The 21,409-nt window shown below is 39.6% G+C and overlaps 2 protein-coding genes across 4 annotated transcripts in view; one reads left to right on the forward strand and one right to left on the reverse strand.

Moving 5' to 3' along the window:
- The window catches only part of LOC105386430 (heparan sulfate 2-O-sulfotransferase pipe), a 68,358-nt gene extending 56,381 nt beyond the window's left edge, over positions 1 to 11,977 (forward strand). Inside the window, exons 6-10 of the mRNA XM_048631592.1 lie at positions 1,381 to 1,519; positions 3,242 to 3,398; positions 7,748 to 7,872; positions 9,538 to 9,692; positions 11,514 to 11,977. Coding sequence (XP_048487549.1) covers positions 1,381 to 1,519; positions 3,242 to 3,398; positions 7,748 to 7,872; positions 9,538 to 9,692; positions 11,514 to 11,761 — 824 coding nt within the window. The 3' untranslated portion in view covers positions 11,762 to 11,977. The remainder of the gene's footprint in view (positions 1 to 1,380; positions 1,520 to 3,241; positions 3,399 to 7,747; positions 7,873 to 9,537; positions 9,693 to 11,513) is intronic.
- Positions 11,978 to 18,274: 6,297 nt separating this feature from the next.
- The window catches only part of LOC105386452 (glycogen-binding subunit 76A), a 44,623-nt gene continuing 41,488 nt past the window's right edge, over positions 18,275 to 21,409 (reverse strand). For all 3 annotated transcript variants that reach the window (XM_038118601.2, XM_038118597.2, XM_038118589.2), the window contains exon 2: positions 18,275 to 20,972. In XM_038118601.2, the coding sequence (XP_037974529.2) occupies positions 19,392 to 20,966 (1,575 nt within the window). In that variant the 5' untranslated portion in view covers positions 20,967 to 20,972 and the 3' untranslated portion in view covers positions 18,275 to 19,391. The remainder of the gene's footprint in view (positions 20,973 to 21,409) is intronic.

Here is a 21,409-nt window from a genome sequence, read left to right on the forward strand (position 1 = left end):
TAGAGACATATAATGGAGTCCATAGCTCATTCCTACGTCGGCTCTTGCTTACTTAAATACAATAAATTCACACGACTGACTAGTCACGGTAAGTAGTGAATACCTGAATTGATCGGCGATAGTTATCATCAGTAAAAGCACATCCATAGTTATCATCAGAAAAAAAAAATTACTCGTATGTACTCCCCTTTCGAGGTGCATATTAAACAATTAAAAAAAACCGGCCAAGTGCGAGTCGGGCTCGCGCACAAAGGGTTCCGTAGCAGCAAATATAATATTACAGTTAAATCAACCTATCTCAAAAACTATAAGAGATACTTTGATCAAACCAAAAATCGTTGAAAGAGTTAATTAGCATGCATCACCTCTATTTTTTTTAGAATTTTATACCCCGTAGTTATAAAAATAGAGGGGGGGGGACATACTTTTTACGACTTTGAGAGCTGATATCTCAAAAACCGTTCACTTTAAGAAAAATGTTTTTTAGAAAACTTTATATCATTTTAAAAGACCTTTCCATTGATACCCCACACGGGTATGTACATCGAAAAAAAAAATTTCATCCCTCAGTTACATGTATGGGGGGCCCCACCCCCAATTCTTTTTTTTACTATTTAGTGTCATATTTTTGTAGCGGTTCATACAACACATATTCCCATCAAATTTCATCACTGTAGTACTTATAGTTTCCGAGTAAATCGGCTGTGACAGACGGACAGACGGACAGACGGACATGACGAAACTATAAGGGTTCCGTTTTTGCCATTTTGGCTACGGAACCCTAAAAAAGAAAGCCGATGGAAATCGGGTAATACCTACCTATGGACCTACACTACACTACTAGTCTCTTGCAAACTCTGTTTCCTAAAATATTATAACGCGCGCCTCCCTCAAAATAATAACTAGCCGCGCTCTGTGCCGCGTAAACCACTATAATTATGTGGTCAATAACCACAGATTAGAAATACGTTCCCGCCCGCTCTAGGCCACTATGGTATTTTCTACCACTTTTTTCCATGTCGCCTCGAATGTTTGCGTGATAAAGTGTGATTTGTGATTTTTTTAAAACTTTGCAGTGTACAAAACTGATTAAAAGATTATGTGTAAAGTTAAGCTTTATTTTACAGTCACGAGCAATAAAACGGTTCCAGTGACAATAGCACCAAATTACTGCTAAACGGAAAAGTCTAGCTTAAAGACGAAAAGTCTAGTTTATATTTTGATCAAATTCTAAATAAGATGATGTTTTTAAAAAATTACCCACATTTGGTGTCGTCATTTTGTAAGTGGAACTTTTTCATTGCTCGTGAGTGTATGCAATTTGTGTAAAAAAAGTCGTCAAAAAGCCGTCCCTATAACGCTTCCACCTTTCCCCTCCAGGGTTCCACCGCGACACAGTGCAGCGCGTGGAGACGATCCGCCTGGCGCCCGCGGACCAGCAGGCGCTAGCCGGCCACGTCGCAGCCCACGACCCGCCAGACTCGTACATCAAGCACGTCTGCTATACTAACTTTACCAGGTATGAGGGTCCATTTATACATACACAGTTTCAGTGCTTATCAATAACTGGCGAACAGTTTGTCTACTAGAAAGACAGCCTTAAATGCTGGGATTCAAACCACTTATTTTTTTTTTTGTTATTTGGTAAAGGTAAACTTAGAAGTCACTAAACATAAAAACATAGGTTATTTACCTTATTTATTGTTAGGTAATTAAGTATTTACGTATTTGTTATAATACGTTGTGTATTAGAACAGTCCAATAAAGAATGTGGCATAACTAGTTAATACAATGGTCGAAGGTAATTTTATTATGATTTAGCTTTCTGAAACTAACGGGACTAATAATACCATTACTTCGATAATTACTGCGGCTACCTTCGCAATAGCAAACTTAGGTATAAACTTGTCATTCCTTATTATAAATTTTATAATGCTATTCTGAAATACGTAAATTTCCATAGGTATTTTATTTCATTTATGAAATTTACGTATACGAGGTAATGTTATTATTAGTCCCGTTAGTTTCAGAAAGCTAAATCATAATAAAATTCCAATCTTACTGCGAGCCTTTCGATTAAGTAAACCCAATTTAATAGTTTCTTGTATTACACGCATTTGATGATAAACTGATTCAATAGTACGGTATATTTTCCGTGCAATTGCCTTTTGACCACTGCGCGTCCTATTTATCTAATAGACTTTAAAATAACCGACACGTAGAGTCCAATCATTAATCAAATTGCAACTGAATTTTGGAGCAGACGGTAGGCCGATTGAAAATGGTTTTCTACGCATTCAAATAGCTTCCTTACGACCGTGATCTTAGAGTTGTGCAAGTTTGTAGTTTTGTCGCTTGGATTCCAGGTCTTGTATGATTAATGTGTAGGAGATGGACGTTAATTACCGGCTGCTGCCTGGAGGGTTACTCTATACTGACAAAAATCTAACGAGCGAGAGATGCCATGCGATCGGCACGTTTAATACAACGAGATAGAGTCGTCGCTCGCGCAGCAGCGGTCCGAAACTTAGTTCTTCGACATATAGAGTGACCCCCCTGTGATCGCGTGCCGCTGCCTCGGGAACTCCCGACACATCATCACTAACACCATTGTCTCACTTTGAAGGGTACAATTGCCCAGTTCAACGATGAATTATTCGATTTAGTTTATCTCTTGGGTGATAATTGAACCGTTTACTTGTAATTAGGCATAATAATTAGTACATTTTACAATGTTTACAACCTTACATGGGTGTTAATCAAATGCTTTTTAATTTTCATGAAAAGGTAAAATATGTATGCGAGTAGTGTAGGGAGTATCATATACAGAAATAAAAAGAGGATTTGTTTTGCCAGTCACTTTTATACTTTGTTGAACTACCGCTAATAAGCGCGAAAATACCTATACAATACAATACAATATAACTTTATTGAACAATGAAATATGTCGATAAAAAAACGATATTTGCTTGCCAGTATCCTTCTGCGGCCTACGCTCAAAACGTGTACCCAGGACATTCGACGTTAATCAAATATGTATACAAGACAGGCTAGCACAGGAGCGGAAGACACATCGCGAGCGCTATAGAGAACTTTTGTCACGTCTTGACGTGTGCATCTTGCGTCCTACGCTAGGAAGAAGATTGGTACATCTTAGGACCTCCCGCGCTATACATCCCTCTCACCACTTCTCCATCCTTCGACCCCAACCAATTTTGTTAACAACCCCGCCCCTCCCCAGATACGGGTACCCGGCTCCCATCTACGTGAACGTGGTGCGAGACCCGGTGGAGAGAGTCATCTCCTGGTACTACTACGTGCGAGCACCCTGGTACTACGTGGAGAGGAAGCGCGCCTTCCCCGACCTGCCGCTGCCTGACCCCGCCTGGTTGAAGAAGGTATGTTACAGCCATTAATAGGGCAAGACTGCTTACAAAAAACAATGGTTTTTGTTCGTTTAAAACGATGAGGGATCCATAACGATTTTGGCCAGTTAAGGGATAGGATAGGATAGAGGTTGTACAATGTAGATGTATGTACAGTCTGCCGCGCAGATATCTGACCCTCCAAAATACTTTTTTGTATTGGTAATGGGTCAGATGTCAGCGTGGCAGTCTGAACGTGAATGTATGTAAAAATCGCTGTGAACAATGATTGTCTCATTTTTTTTTCTTTTTATATCGAAACTGATTAAAAATTAGCGCAGTGCGAATCTGTGTTAGTCATCTTTACGCACCACTCTGGTCGCCCCATACCTAAATCCACAATATATTTACATCGTAACTTATCAGCATAGCTTAAGTATCTGGTACTCATTCATTGGATCTCTTATGTAACCTCATATGAGGTTAAGTTAGGTAGGATACAAGTATGTGGGTATTTGATTTATCACCAATGTCTAATTGCTTGTTTTAATTAATGGGAAATTTATTTTTACAATGTTATCTTATTGTTTTTACGTTGATACCATAATAGATTTACTTATGCCCAATTTATCTGTGTAGGTATCGTACATTGACTTACGTAGTCGAGTAACTAATTACTACGGCCGTGATAATTTTGGAGAACAACTCAATTCTGTGAGATAACGAATCAAAGTCGCAGACTTGTAAAAACTTGGCTTCGCGTGATAACTATCCAAGGTTATGCCTCTTGCACGGACACACACAATTAATTTTGAACAAAGACTGCTACATGACATATCGACATGTCTCATCATTTCACAAGACCATTCTATTGCAATTCAACTGAATTATTGTTATATAGTTAAGCAGGTACTACAAGTACTTTGATAGCCTTAGATCTTATTGATAAAAATACCACCACGTTTGAAGGGCAGAGTTACTTACATTGCTCACGACTGTAATCCCTGAAGGGGTAATCAAAGGTGACACGCAAGCGAGACACTCGCTTTTCGCTGTACAGTTTTTATAATCACTTGATAGGTCGCGAGCTGTATGGGCAGAGTATTTATCAATAAAAGCATTTACAAAATCTCTAGAAGTATAAAATGTGGCCCCACCGGCGCCGGCGTTGAGGGTCATAAATCCTTAGCTACTCACGTCGCGTAGTTACAAATAGACCATTAGTTCAACTAGCTGTCGGCTGGAGGAGATTCCAGCGGTTTTTCATCAGCAGGTGATCGATCAAATCTATACTCTGTTCTAATAAACTATTTTAAGTAGATACTGATAGGGTTCTGTTCCCGTAATCCCTATTCCGGTGTTATCACATAATAATATATAACCTGATAAGGAATAGAACATTAAATTAAGTTAGGGAATACTATTATGTAGGCTCGAAAAAAATATTAAAAGGCTATTAATAAAAAAATACTAACAATATAAAGATCGTAGTTTAAATATAAACAGCCTTAACTGGCCAAATCATATCAGAATCCTATAAGTATAACTGGTATGTGCCTATCGCAACCTACTGTTATCCAAGTACAGTTACCTAATATAATGCTGACCACCATTATATTGTATCCTGAACTTGCACAAACCACTTAGGCCCATACCACATCTCCCGGCGACCTAGGCCAATTTTCTGAACAATCTGCGCACAATTGGTCACGTGCCCGGCCCGTTACTGCGCAGGCGCACATCGTATATCTGTCGCAGGCAACTGGTTTAATCTCCTGTTTGATTGAACCACTAGCCCTTTCATTGGATGGCGCTGTTCAGTTGTATGACTAGGCCGAACGTTGATTGTACAAGCGTCACAAAACGTCCAACTAGTTAGCTGACTTAAAATCAGTCAGGTGGTGAATAAAACAAATATGGCGTCTAACAGCCAACAGCTGACACAAAAAGCACCTGTATTGTTAGTTTTTTTCAAATAAATTAGCTTTAAAGTGCGTTTTTTGTGTTAAAATAGTGTGACAACATGGATTTACCTATTATTACGCCGCGGGCGGATAGTTTCAAAGAAAAAAATGTGGCGAAACTGGATATTATGAACAACAATATGAAGGTACGTTTATTGTTATTGTTAAGTTAATTTGTGAGATAAGAGCTTTGTAACATAGTCTTTTTGTTGACTCTTGTCTGGCCATGTTCACCCTAACCAGACATTACAAAGTTGCTATACTATATCCCATTCAACGACTTCGCTGAATGACGTTCAGTCAAGACGTCGAACGTTACAATCAACGACTTGACGAGTTGTCTTTTAGTCATACAACTGAATAGCGCCATTCAATGAACGGGCTAGTGGTTCAATCAAATAGGAGATTAAACCAGATGCCTGCGACATATCGATAGCCAATCACGAGCCGCATCGCCCGAGTTCCTTTACACCCGATGTGTGAAAACTATCCATTACTTGCATTACTCGGGATAGTTTATTGTGAAGAAATAGTTTAAAATTTGCTGCTTCTCTTTACCTGTTCCTTAAAGATTTGGCTAAGTGATTCAAGATTTGATTGTTCACGTAAATATATTTCACCAACAAAGAAACGTTCAATAGAACTCTAATAAAAATGTCTATTCAAGAAATTTGTATCAATGTACAGAGGTCAGACATCCGTTAAACAGACAGAAGTGAACTGTCACGATCGTGATTGTGGATCGATTTTGATAATCAATTCGGGAGAAATAAAAAAGTGTTGATCACGAACTGCTGTACCATCTCTGATGAGCTATTTCCTTCCTAAACGAGGACAATGGCGTCTCACGTTTCACTTGACGTCTTGTTTATTGAGGTCTACTGTATGCTTTTAATATACTCGGGTACAGATTTTTTTGTATTGGTTTACTGATATAAGTATCTATATGAATGCATGATTGCAAAAATCCATCTCAGAACATATTTGTTGTTTATTAGGTATCGTTGAAAAGTGTTCTCCTCACCTCAGTAAAGTTGGAGGTGGGTTTTTGTGGGTTTAAAACTCAACTAAAATAACGCCTAATAAATCTGCCTTAGATTATCGATCTTTTTTATACAATTAATCAGATATAGCAATTCATACATTTGTCTTCATAGGTTTTGTAAATTAAATCTAGAAGGAAGCTGGGCCTGTGGTATCGCAAGATGCCCGCAGCTACACTTCTTAATAACATGTAAAGGATACAAGTTAATGGCGTTGTAAATAACTCAATCTATTGCTTCGTTTTAAGGCTTAATTATTCCTCTATTGTTATTATTCATCTCACAACAAGGAAATCCTTTAATGATAGCTTAACTTGTTGTGAAATTATACATCGTGCTGTCTTAAAACATGCTAACAAAGAACTCGTTTCCCTGGGAGATTTTAAATTACATTGTAGGTATTCATTAGAAAGATACATAATTATACCTAGATCAATGAACATGCATATTTACTGAATTACGTCTTTACGACATGATATCATTTAGAAAAAGCTCAAATACCTACGCCGTTTTTACGCGAGAACTTTTTCATAGACGCGCCAAATCTTACCTTATAATTTTCACCTCTTCTATAATCGTTTGCAATAGAATCCAACAATCATGTAAACAAACCAAATTGTCACGATTACTCCGTAATCACATACATTTGACGATCAATTATGAACATAGTCTGATTTCAACGAACGCACCATTGTTTTCACATTATCTTCAACATGATTTAACTTGTATAAATACATGTAATATATAAATTTATAAGTTAAATTTGTTAAAACATTTGCAACGTAAAAATTTCGAAGTATTTGACAAGCTGTCATCTTAGTTTTTTACTCATCGAACTCTATAAGTCATTGAAAAGTTAGTGTTGTTCGTAATCTGAAGTTATATTTTAATTTTTATTTAATAAATTATTTTAATTTAATATTATTTGAATATAATAAAAAATAATTTTCAAGAGCTTAATATAATTAACCAAAACGAAAAAAAAAGGAAGAGGAAGAAATGAAAAAGCTCGACGGCATTTTAGACACGGCAAGCGATGACACAGTGGTTCCATTTATAATTACGGTCACCGGCGACACTTCTGATAGTGATGATGAAGAAGACGAAGAATTAAATTTGTTTTAATAAACACTTTTTATATATAATCAGTTTTATTTTATAGTCTATGGCTTATAAAAATAATATATATATATATATTAGAACACCATGACATCACTATGGGCATAAACAATACGCTGTCAATGTCAGTCCGCCATATTTGTTTACATGATTGTTGGATTCTATTGCAAACGACTATAGATTATTCTATTCTTGTCTATGGTATTGTAATTTTCACCACTTCTAGATCATTCTATGGTTGTCTATGGTGTTCCAGGACTTCGAGACGTGCGTGCTGAGCGGCGACCGCGAGTGCCGGTACGTGCAGGGTGAGACTCACGAGGGCATCGGCGACCACCGCCGCCAGACGCTGTTCTTCTGCGGACACGAGCCCGAGTGCACGTGAGTACTGTTCCCTGGTTGACCCTACTAGTTAGTAAATTGCACGACGCCAGAAGTTACCCTGTATCACGGGCTTTCCTAGATGAGTTTCAATATCAATAGACGCATGTATATACAGGGTTGTTGCAATAGTGGTATACCTAGTACATACGCTCAGGTGTTCACTCTGCACAACTTTAGATTCGGTTCTTTCGTGCATCCGTTTCTTTCATGCGATATACACTCACGACGGGTAATGAAATAGTTCCCAATATTTTCAAACATTTCATTTAAAATTTGAACAAAACTTGATTGTTTTTAGTTGTTAATATCCTGATGCTCTGTTAAATGTACCTACTTCACTGATGAAGAAGGCTTTATAAAGCTGACTTTTTCCGTTTAGTGTTTTTCTCAGTGGAACCTTTTTATTGCCCGTGAGTGTATAAGTTTATCCAAAGGCAGATTAATGTAGCGGACATATTGAACAACTTTAATTATCGGACTAAGTTCGGAATGTATTTAGGTATGTTTAATACCTAATCAAAAGTTCACCAATAAAATTTCACCTGTATTCAACAGTTAATTGCAATTAAAAATAACTAGTGGACTATAATTCAGCTCACACACCGGATATTGCCGCACGATGTCTGATTTCCTATAAATCTTGAAGGCTTATTTTAATCGAACTATGGTACAGCACTTCCTTTGTGATACATTTATAGAGGGTATTGCGAAAGGGGTACGAAAACCATAAGGGGGTAGCTCCTTATGTAACATTTTTCTATATACGATTACGTTTTCCGTAGAAACTCTGTTGGTCACCATGACTTTTAATAGTACCTACTATTTGCTACAAGTACGCAAAGTAGATTATTTTATCACGAATTTTCAAAAGACGTGCCTGCTACAACTTTTGTTGTACAGATTGAGGCTCTGTGTAATCTTATTTCGACATTACAACTTTTGCATATACATAGATTTATTTTTTCTTATTTTCATTATTTCTTTTTCATTATTTCTATTTCCTTTCAATTTGGTTGTCTGGAAGAGATTACTTTTAGTAATAAGGCCGCCGATTGTGCTATTTATTTTCTGTTCATGTTTGTAATACTGTTTCTCTTTGTGTGCAATAAAGAGTATTTTATGTTATCTTTATCTTTATAGATGTTTACCTAGAGGTATACACCTCTATTACCAATATAGTCATAATAATAACTAAAGAAATAACGTGCTACATCCGTGAAGGCACACAACAGGAACTTATAACAATCTCGTTAGCTGTCTAGCACCGATTGCACTATCGCCGCCGGCTACGACATTCTACGAACCAGCAGATTTCCTTATGATGATCAGAGTTCACTTGAACCATACTGTCGTAAATTCCTTCATTTCATCACATTATTTATGTGCAGCAGTTACTTCCCGACATGCTTCATTTTACACTCCCGATAAATACAATACAGAGATACACACATACTACTCATTTTTTATTAGGGGTTAAAATCCACTCCTGCTAAGAGAGGAATAATTGTTACGGCTTTCGCCCCTTGGCTAACTTAAACTACCTACTTATTGTTTATTTACTAGTCGGTTGATTAGTATTTACTGTTAAGTTAGGTTAGTTTAATTTCTTTCTGTCGGAGCTTCTTCAACTATCCATTAACCAAACCCCTTCTCTCTCCACAGTCCGTTCAACAGTGTGGAAGCGCTGCAGCGCGCCAAGCGCGTGGTTGAACAGGAGTACGCGGTGGTGGGCGTGCTGGAGGACATGAACTCCACGCTCACGGCGCTCGAGCGCTACATCCCGCGCTTCTTCACGGGCGCCGCCAAGCTGTACTGGGGTTAGTTGCGTTTACTTACTTGTATTGAAGAGGCTAGTTCCGCTGCCGTTCAACAGTGTGCAAGCGCTGCAGCGCTCACGGCGCTCGAGCGCTACATCCCGCGCTTCTTCAAAGGCGCCGCCAAGCTGTACTGGGGTTAGTTGCGTTTACTTACTTGTATTGAAGAAAGAAAGAAAGAAAGAAAGAAAGAAAGAAAGAAAGAAACATTTATTTGACACACTGAACAATAAAAACAGAAACAAAAAGAAAAAGAATACTACAAATAATTTATATGAAAAGAAAAAAAACAGAAAATAATACAAACAAACACGGTTGCTGTCCAGAGCGTCAAAAAGGCACCAGCTCAGCGTGTGCTGTGCCCAGAGAGGCCACAGCGCTGGTTTTCAGCTGGCCCTTAGAGTTGTGACCTCAGTCACGAACGCGAGGTATAATAATCAGGATGGGTTGTGTTGTGTTGTGTGTGTGTGTGTATGTGTGGAATGTGTGTATATTTGAGTAAGCTAAGTTGGTGTATAAGTAGATATAAGTAAGTAGGTACATTAAGTAAAATATATATTTATAAATAATAAGACGCATAATACTAAGTTTATAAATAAACCATAAATAATAGAATAGGTACAATATAAATGCATAACATAATATAATAAGAGTTACATAAAAGTACGTAAGTAGGTAGCCGGTCCGGATACCGCGAATACATTATAATAATATTATGTAGGTAGGTATAAGCCAATATGAAACGGCACCCACAGCCTGCAGAGGCATAAAATATTTTTAAGAGGCTAGTTCCGCTGCCGTTCAACAGTGTGCAAGCGCTGCAGCGCTCACGGCGCTCGAGCGCTACATCCCGCGCTTCTTCAAAGGCGCCGCCAAGCTGTACTGGGGTTAGTTGCGTTTACTTACTTATATTGAAGAGGCTAGTTCCGCAGTGCGTTCAACATTGTGGAAGCGCTGCAGCGCGCCCAGCGCGTATTTTTCAACTTTGGCTTTGACCAAGTAAGTTATCCATTTCAGAAACAGTTTGCTCCTTATTAAATATCTATCTACTATGCATTTACATAAGCAATGTATTATTTATGTAATATACTAAATGTTTACTCAAAAAAACCTTATTATATGCAGTATGAATATAACATGCTCGTGAATGACAATCTTATTACACAATATACATATTTGCGATTTCTACTATTTCCATATAAAAGACATTAACGCGTTGCCTCAGTGCCTAATTTTGAAAGTTCTGACCTGAGTCAATAGGTTTTTTCAAAAGCATTCATCTTACTTTCGAATGTAAGTTGTAAGTGCATAGTGGACTAGGATGGAAATAGAATTTAGAATGACTAGCATTTCTCATACAAAACGAGCCACTTTCCATATCTATTGAATGCAGGATTCAATGTTGTTAAATAATCTGTACAGCTAACAAATCGTTAGATAGCATGACAAACTTATCCTTAGTCATCATTAGGTAGGTACAGTGAAATGATTTTGAATTTAATGTCCATGTTTTGTCATTCATAGTATGGTAGTAGACAAAGATTTCTTACCTAGTTTTGAACCATTGGAGACGTTATTTGATAGTAAATCATCCTAAATGCTATTTTATCATCTGCGATGAGCTCTCGTGCATAAACGTGGATGTTTAAATCACCGATTGCAGTGGTGGGCATATGCAGGGTCTGTTTGATCAGTGACATTCCCATTCCAATTGAATCTTTCCGTTCTGATCAAATTCCACCCCTGTATATTGTATTTAAATTCCCATTACTTTTTTACTCCTCTCTAAAGGTTTTATTAACACTATGACTTCTCAATTTCCAGAACAACTGAACACATTCAACCGCATCAACCGCAACGCGTTCAAGCCGCCGGTCTCGGAGGCGGTCAAGGACATCGTGCGCGCCAACTTCACCAGGGAAATAGAGTTCTACGAGTTCTGCAAGCAGAGGCTGCACCTGCAGCTGAAGGCTCTGAAGGACCCCACCATCACCCTCCCCGGCACACGCCTCCCCACAGCCTCCGGCAGAAGCCTGAGAAAGAGGAGGGCGCAAAGACGACGCGGCGTTTAAAATGATAACTGAGCACGTTTTGTGAACTCATGTCGTCGGAAAAGACTTTTCTCCACCGTTTTGTGAGTGTTTTGTTTTATAGTGAGGTCTTCAGTGTGCGAAAGTGACGCCCTCTGTGTTAAAAGTGATGAAGCTAAATGTTGAATGAGGTTCCCGTTTTCACCGCAAGATGGCGGGATTAATGGGGATAGGGGGGACATCTGGACATTGAATAAAATTTGGAAGAAGTTTGTCATTACTGCTATAAAATTAACAGCTGTGAAGAATTCAAAGGTTCTAAAGGTTACAAAGTAGGTACGTTCACTTATTTAACAAAAATTTGGGCACAGCGCAAGCGGTAGCGACGTCGTTTGTTAATTTGTAGATGTCAAGACTATTTATTGAATAATAAGTTTAGTTAAGAACATAAAATAATAATTTTGAAGATGTGGATGCACTGCACATCTGCCTTCACCATGAAAGGTTCATGTCAAGCATCAGTGCTTTCAGTTTTGTTATTTTAGAACATAGAATATTACATGCTTCTTATTACTATTACTATGCAATATTTGGATAAAATCAAGAAATTTTCGGAAAGGCTGGAATATTAATTACTTAGTAAGGTATGAAGGAAACTACAGTAGAACCGAATTATTATAGCCGAGCCTTTCAGAAACTGCTTATTTAATAATTAGGTATGTAGTTTTATGAAAATAATTTGTTTTGTTAAAATCTAGACGTCTTTCAGATAGAGGCTTCAAGATTTTCATACTTAAGTTTACAAAATATTTAAATAAAAAATCTAATTTATTGTTTAGTGAAGTTGAACTGAAAACATCATTCCATGAAATGTGATATATGTTGCCTTTTGTACATATTGTAAAATAATTAGATTATTTTCTTGTAAGTGAAAATAGGTTACCTAAGTACATAAGATCTATGTAACTTAGTAGTACATATGTCTCTAGTTTTAAGATCTACAAAATGCTGAGTTGTAACTAAATACTTACTTAGCTGCTAATTTAAAAAAAAAATGCGTTGTTTTTTTACTAACACTATTTGCCAAGAAATCTCAATAAACGAGTTTGATGAACGTTTATTTATTTTTTTTATTATTATAACCATCATTACCTTTGAACTGCATTAGGCAGCCTGACTACGGGATGCCAGTAAAAACATATTATACAAGAATTTGTGACTGCCTAGTGTGCGGGCTACCATACAATGTCATATTATGTTTTACTGGCTGCCCGCAGCCTGACTGTGCTTATGCAGAAGTCAGGCTGTGTAGGCTGTTATGATGATCAAGTAAAGTTTAAGAAAGTTGGACTATCGTTTATTTCCAAGTTTTCCTTTACTTACCAAGTTTTTCTAAACGAAAATCAAGTTAAACTTTACACAGCCTATGATATCAACAAAATTTTAGTAATTGGGTGAATTTCCCGCGGCCAAAAATTGCGTGGCATCAATGAAATCGGTACTAAAAAACCAAATTATAATTTTCTAATATTTTTTTCCGGTTAAGTGAAATAGTTATCTATGTGTAGCACTAAATATTTTATTAATAGGATCAATGGATATTTAAAAAAAAAATATTAAACCTCCAAATCTTTCATTGCCGTGTCTGTCCCCACGTTACCTCGTTTTGTATTATTCTTCATTGATGAAAAAATATTGAGTATTGATAGTTAAACTTAGTTTCATTTGATACATTAATAGTTAAAGTATTGTCACGGAATACATTTATTGAAATATATAAAGAATATAACGAACGGTTAGTGAAAATTCATGTGTCCCAGAACTTCTGTTCATCGCCGTGTCCTAAACATGATCAAGGATATTGTTTTACCTATGAACTTGGGTGCCCCCCACAGTGCACTAATCGTTTCTTACAATTGTCGCCTAACTGCTCGACGTGGAAGGAGGTACATCGGTGCCCGCGTTTTTGCGCTATAGTGAAAATCAGTAAAAATTTTGGGGACTGGACATTTTTTCTTTCATTGCCGTGGATAGATATAACTTCTATAAAATTAAGTTTGTCTTCTAGAGTAAGCATTCAAAAGAAAGCTTTTTGAAAATATTTACCTTATAAAGTGTTTATTTCTTCGAATAGTTAATACTTTTTTAGTTATTTATATTTAATGCCTTGGTTTTCATCGCCATGCTTTCATTTCCGTGGCTTCCGTGGCCAATATTTGCTATGGCAATGAAAAAAAAGCCACGGCAATGAAAAAAATTTCATTGCCATGTCTTGTAATATAATTTGTATTCATTGCCGTGGTTTGGTTATTCATTTCCGTGGCCAGGCAATGTAGCACAGGGCGCTATTAAGACGTGACAAGAGTTCGCCGTCCCGCTCGCTCTTGAGGCTGCGCGAAGTGAGTGAGCGCGATCCAAAACTTTTATCACGTCTTAAATGCGCCCCGTACTAGCCCTTCTGGTTATTCATTTCCGTGACTTATGTTTTCATTGCCGTGGTATGTACCATCTTTTACCTGTAATACAGGTAATACCGATCACTGATATTACCTACAGGACGAGTCAAATTACCTCTTTTGCAGTGCGTTAAAACGGGTGCGTATCGCGATGTATAAAAACGAAATATATAATATTATATTAATAATAACAATCACAACATAATTATAATGAACGTTACGTATAAATAAGATCGGTGGTAGCTCAGTCGGGTAAGCGCCCGCTTCCCACGCCAATGATGCGGGTGCGAATTCCGGCGCTGACATGTACCAATGTGTTCCTTTGAATTGAAATTCAATGTATACCATCGCTCTTACGGTGAAGGAAAACATCGTGAAGAATCCTGCATATCTACCTATAGATTTAGCACATCTAGATAATATGTGAACCCACCAACCCGCTGTGGACCAGCGTGGTGGGAAATGGTCCAAGCTTAGAAAGGCTGCTTAGACCTTGGGGATATGCACATTGCACAAAGGTCCCATTCGAGAGAGCCAGGTGCAGGTCTTACTTACACCTCCCACAGATAGTAGAATAGAATATAATAGAACATACATCTCTGCAGGAACTCAGCTGGATGCTAAGTGGCCTTAATGCTGCTTGCAACGTGTAGGCCTCCGTATGAACTTGGGCAAGACAAAAGTCATGTAGAATGTTCACATAAAACCGGAGCCGATGATCGTTCGTGAGACAACTATCGAAGTTGTGCAATGATATGACTACCTGAGGCAGTCTATCGGCTAGGCAGAAGCAACTTCGACAAGGAGGCTGAAAGGCGCATCCAACAGTCTTCAACCATTGCGCCCTGCCAGTTATGGCATATGGTGCAGAGACGTGAACACTGATGGTGGGACTGGTCCACCGATTTAAAGTCACTCAGCGTGCTATGGAGAGAGCTATGCTTGGGGTTTCTCTAATGGATGGTATCAGAAAAGAGGTTATACGTCAGAGGACTAAGGTTACCAACATAGCTGTCAAAATTTGCAAGCTTAGGCAGGTAGCCGGTAGTGGCTGGATTCGGAAGACCGAGGACCGAGTGTTGTGGCGCTCCTTGGGAGAGCCCTATGTCCAGCATTGGATGACTATAAGCTGATGATGATAACATGTACATTTCATATTATTATAGAGCGGTGGTAGCTCAGTCGGATAAGCGCCCGCTTCTCACGCAAGAGATGCGGGTTCGAATCTCGGCGCTGACATGTACCAATGAGTTCTTTTAACTTAAGTACCATCGCTTTGACGGTCGAATGGCGTAGTGGTTAGTGACCCTGGCTGCTATGCCGAAGGTCCGGTGCCGGTGCCGGTTCGATTCCCGGCTGGGGCAGATATTTGTTTAAAGACAAATATTTGTACTCGGGTCTTGGGTGTTGATATTTATATTTAATATGTATATATCTATGTATTTGTGTAGATATATCAGCTGTTCGATACCCATAACACAGGCTCTGCCTAGCTTGGGGTCGGATGGCCGTGTGTGATAATATGTCCCCACATATTATATTATTATTATTATATTATATTATTATTATCGCTCTTACGGTGAAGGAAAACATCGTGAGGAAACCTGCGTATCTAGCTCTAGCACATCTGATATGTAAACCCACCAACCCGCAGTGGACCAGCGTGGTGGGGAAATGGTCCAAGCTTAGGAAGGTATTTTAGACCTTGCACAAAGGTTCCACTCGAGAGAGCCAGGTGCAGGTACTTACACCCCCACAGACAATAGAATAAAATAGAACATATTATTATACCAATTAAAATATACTATGATTTAGCATAAAGTTCATAAAATATTCTATCATATCACATAATCTGTGTTAAATTACACAACACCATCAAAACCTCTAGCGCCACAACCTAAAGATAGGTGCGATGACGAGAAAAGCGAGGAGGAGCGGTTCAGTGCACATGTTCATCAAAAGCGAAGCGGGGCTACATGAGGAGACGCTCTATGTTTAGGTTTTGGTGCAAGGAGTTTTGACTGCGTTATTATTATTGGCGCTATGTAGGAAGACGCTTAGCTGACCAACATGTGCACCTAACCGCACCTATCTTTATATTTTGGTGCTAGGTGTTTTACTGGTGTTGTGTAATTCAGCACAGATTATGTCATATTATAGTATATTTTATGAATTTTACATAAAATGAACAGTATACAAATTGGTTATTATACCTTATGAAAATATAGATGTTATAGGTAAGGTTTATTATATGTTGTGAACGTTATTAGTGTGAAATGAAACATTTTGTTTTATACGTCGCAATACGGACCCCACAATGCTACTTAGAGAATTCCATACTATATTCTTATTTTTTTATACATACTGTCGTTCTTTCTTTCGTTCCAATATCTATCCAAATATTTCTGCCATACATACCTGTCTAAGTTTGTGTTTCCCTCGCAGTCTTTTTTAAAAATTGCAGTGGATTGATTCTTTCATTTCTATTGTATACAGTTCTTTCATTGCCGTGGAAGTTTGTTTCATTGCCGTGGGCCTTTGTTTCATTGCCGTGGACGCTTGTTTCATTGCCGTGAACGCATGTTTCATCGCCGTGGCACGAAATTTTTAATCATCCGTATCTCGTTAAGTTTTTAACTTATCTGCTACCCATTTAGTAAGAACACTAACATTAACAAAAACTTTAGTAAAAGCGTATTTCTAATATAAAAAACCTTAAGATAAAAAAGTCCACGGAAATGAAGATTTTTTAGGACTTGTTGAAATCCAACCAATTAGCTTTTATCTCGAAAACGGTAAGAGATACCGAAAAAATTTAGAACGAAGTTGTCAAACCAAATTTGTCTGGAAGAAATCGTTTTAGGACATAAGCCTCCTTTACCAAGTTTTTCTAGATGATAGCCAAGTAATTTATTTTAAATGTTGAAATTTTGATGGTAAATAAAATCGCGTACTCCTCAGGGCCTCATACGGAAACCCTGGGCTCCTTGGAACACTGATCGGGAACCACTGCACCTTCTTACGGCATGATTTATAGTTTTCTTTGAATACCTATGACACTCGATGATGTTTAACAAGACAATTAAGTACATTTTACTAATTAGCCTTTATCTTGAAAACGGTAAGAGATATCGAAAAAATAAGCGAATTTTCACCACCCCCTAGGTATCTACACCCCCACTAAAAACTTTTTTCTGAAGTAGTCAAACCAAATTTGTCTGGAAGAAATCGTTTTAGGACATAAGCCTCCTTTACCAAGTTTTGCTAAACGAAAACAAGTAAAGATCAAATGGTTGTAAGTTGACGGATTTTAGCGGTACCACTGACGGCCTCTCACTTCAGAAAAAGGTTTTAAAGGGTTTTTAGAGAAATACTGAACTGCTGAACCGATTAGGCAAAAAAATGGTAGGGATGTAGCTTAGAACCAGGAGATACTTACTTTTTATCCCTAAATTCCCTCTGGAACTTTTTAAGGCGAAGCATAGCTCGCGGCCAACAGCTACGTAGTTTTAGATATTTTATTGCCACCAATCCCTTTCGTCCCTTTGGAATGCATTAATATATTATGTAGAAAACTCCGTTTAGGGTGTGTATTCTTAAAGGTACTGACCAACGCTACGAGGTGTACTGTAACATGTTACACAGAGAGCATTCGTGCAGTCAGTACGTAGTGTTACGGGGATATCAGCGAGCAACGAGCCGCATTTTGGAACCTAGCATTGCGTAACATGCTCGCTGGGAATGTTACATTACAGTCCGTAACGTTGGCCAGTACCGGAGTACCCACCTTAAAATGATAACATTAGGCAGGTACTTATTTTGACTTTGTGACTGACATAAAGAATTGAAACTTGTGTCTTACTTACCAATCTTATGTCGTAGGTACGGTCATAGGTATGGCACAGACAGGACAAATTCTGTTCATGGTTAGGCTCTCGTATACTATTTACCAAATACTACAATATTATAGTTACCTATTCAATACAGCTGATTAGGTAGAGAAGTAACTACCTAGGTATATTTAAATACTATACGAGTACCTAGATAGAGACTGGGAAAAGAGAAAATCTATGCAGGTATAAGAAGAGAAACGACAAAATTTAATTTATTATGCTCATAATTTATTCATTTATTATGTTATGACGTGTTATTACTAAAATAGCTGTCAATTAATAAAATCTTACGATGACACAAAAATTATGTTTCGTTGTTTTCGTTATTAAATAATATGGCCACAATATTTTCAGACTTCAGGTACTTATACAATAAACTTGGTGATATACATTCAATATTGCTAATGATACGATAACTATAATTAATTTAATTGAATTCATTCGCATTACATTTAGGAAGGTATATAATTTTATAATAAAAAACAGTGGGTAATTCTCAATAAATTAGACGAACAATAATTAGAATATCAGTTCTTTTCAACTAATAAAATATGATTCCATTTTAGCTGTACAAAAATAGAAATAGGCAGGTATAAATATTATAGATAACAGACGTCTAAAATGTATTAAAATTTAATAGTTAACTGGATTATAATATTCTTATTAAATAATAGTATCAAGGAACATCATTATAAAATCTAACAAAGAGTGAAATATAATGTCACCACAAATATAAAATGTCTCTACAATACAATGATTATCAATACATACATTTCGATAACTCTTAACTACTTATGTGATGCTTCGCATTTTTAAATCTCGACATGACTGGCGTGAGTATATCGTAAGGCTACTGTTGTGTAAAAAATCCTATTAAAATATTAATATCATTCATCAAACTCATCTCTCAGACTATTTACAAGTACAATAACCGTAGCTCGCAGGCTCGGGCACTCCTAGCGCGCTGGCTCAGGCACTACACCAAACAATTTCATTGTTCTTGGACGCTACCCTAATAGACAAGATACTAGACAATAGTTGCGATATAAGAGACAGTCGCTATCGCCATGGCACTCGGGACGAGTCGCACACTCGTGGGTTCATTACAATATCTACAAACTAGTCTAATTTATATCACATAGAAACGCTGAGTACCTGGACGCCTCACTCGATCACCTCGGGGCGCCGAGCGGGCCGGCGTGACTACTGGACTAGGTCGGCCCGCCGCCCCCGCCCGCCCCCGCGCCCGCCTGGCTAGCCTCTGCTCCTGGAAGACTCTCTGTCTGCGGCCGGTCGCGCGCCGCTGGTTCCGCTCTCACCGCGTCAGTAGAACGAGGGGTGCCAGTCCACGGTGGGGTGCAGCGGGGCGGCGGCGGTGGTGCTGGTGAGCGCGCCCAGCGCCAGGCAGTCGAAGCAGTAGTTGGCGCCGCTGTTGTTGTCCCAGAACTGCTGCCCCTTGCACTGGAAGCGCACGGCCACCTCGAGGCGCTGGCCGGACGCCAGGCACGGCGCGTACAGCACGAAGTGGAAGCGGTCGGAGAAGCCGTCGCACGAGCCCGGCACGTACGTGGCCTGCAGGTCCGTGTGCGTCTTCCAGCGGTTCATGGAGTAGCGCACGTGCACGGTCTTGTGGAAGTCGAGGTTGCGCACGCGCACGGAGCCGCAGATGTTCATGTGGATGCCCTCGCCCACGCGCGCGCTCTCGAGGCACACGCTGAGCCGGGTGAGCTTCTCCGTGATGTCGCGCGGCACCTGGAACAGCGGCACGAGCGTGAGCGCGCCCAGTCGCGGCGGCGCGCGCACCGGCGGCGAGTTCGCCACGTCGCAGCCGCTGAGATCATCGTAAGCCGATTTAGGAATTACTGGAATTTCATCCATAAAAGTTTTCACATCTGCTAGGTCTAGTCCTAGTACGTCGGCGAAACGGACAATTTTCTTCCGTCCGGGCGTGCCGGGTGGCGTCTTACCGGTTTTCAGAGACGAGCAGCGGCGGACCCTTTGTGGCTTGTCATCTTCATTATCTTCGACTTGTTTCTCATCATCTTTCGTTTCTGTTGTTAGTAGGGTCGTATCTATTTCTAGTTCTGGTGACAATTCCTTTTCAGGCGATGATTCGGTGATTAATTCTAGCGGTAAAATTTCTTCTGTTTTGCTGGTTTCTATGATTATTTCGTTCATTTCTATCGTTTGTGGTACGACTTCCTCAATGGGCATTTCTGTTTCACATATTGACAATGCGTCTAGCACTTCGGGTAATTCAGTGTCTTTTTTATGTTCGTATTCAAAGGTGTCGTCACCGGCTTCGGACGGATCACTCTTGGCGGATTCGAACTCCGAGTCGCTGTCGCCGTTGGTGGTGAGCGTGAGGGGTTGAAGTCGCGGGGCGAGGGGCTCGGGCAGCGCGGGGGGCGCGGGGGACGGGGGCTGGTCGTGGCCGTCGTGCCGCGCGCAGCCGTCGAAGGTGATGGGCGAGTACAGCAGCTTGTCGGCGCGGCCCGCCGGCTGCAGCTGCACGGGCGAGCTGTCGGTGAAGAAGGCGGTGGAGAACGTGAAGCCATTGCTCCTTGCAGGCGGAGGCTGCTGCAGCTTCAGCTTGGCCAGATTCTTCAACTTCTCCTCTTGATCGAAGTCGTAGAAGGGCGGTTCCTCGGCGGGCGCGAAGGGCGCGTCGAGCTCGTCGACGGGGCTGGAGGGGCTCTCGCACTCGAGCTCGAAGTCGTAGAAGGTGTCGTGGTCGCGGGACGGCGGGGGCGCGGCGGCGTCGGGCCAGCCCCCGTCCTGCGCGCCGAGCGAGCGCAGGCGGCTGTGCAGGTCGCGCGCGAAGGCGGCGGCGCGGCCCCGGCAGGACATGGGCAGCAGCGACGTCAGCCCGCACGGGGGGCCGCCCTCGCCGTTCATACCCGTCTGGAAGTAAAGAGAATGATACTATTAAGAAAAATATTGGAATTGGACTAGGCATATTGGATGAAGAGAGATAAGAGGACAGAGGGTTTGGAACAATGTCGTCAGACAATTAACTTAAATAAATAACTTCCTTTCAAAACGCATGGGATACTTACAAAATAAATACATAATATTACAAAATACTTATGGTAAAAAAATAGGTACGTTAATAAAAAACCTGCCCTTTTTATGTATTACGAGTATTTGCATATTTATCTACCTTAACCACATTGTATGTACGTATATTGACAACATTGTATGTACGATTGTGTGTAGAGATCTATTTTAGTCTCAATATCATTGCCGACGGAGTATTAAATCGCTGTCAAATGAACATAAGATTATACTTTGCATTTAACCCTGATAAATATTTCCACTGGCTATGTGATATACATTTA

The sequence above is a fragment of the Plutella xylostella genome, chromosome 29 (assembly GCF_932276165.1).
Source record: "Plutella xylostella chromosome 29, ilPluXylo3.1, whole genome shotgun sequence".
NCBI lineage: Eukaryota > Metazoa > Arthropoda > Insecta > Lepidoptera > Plutellidae > Plutella > Plutella xylostella.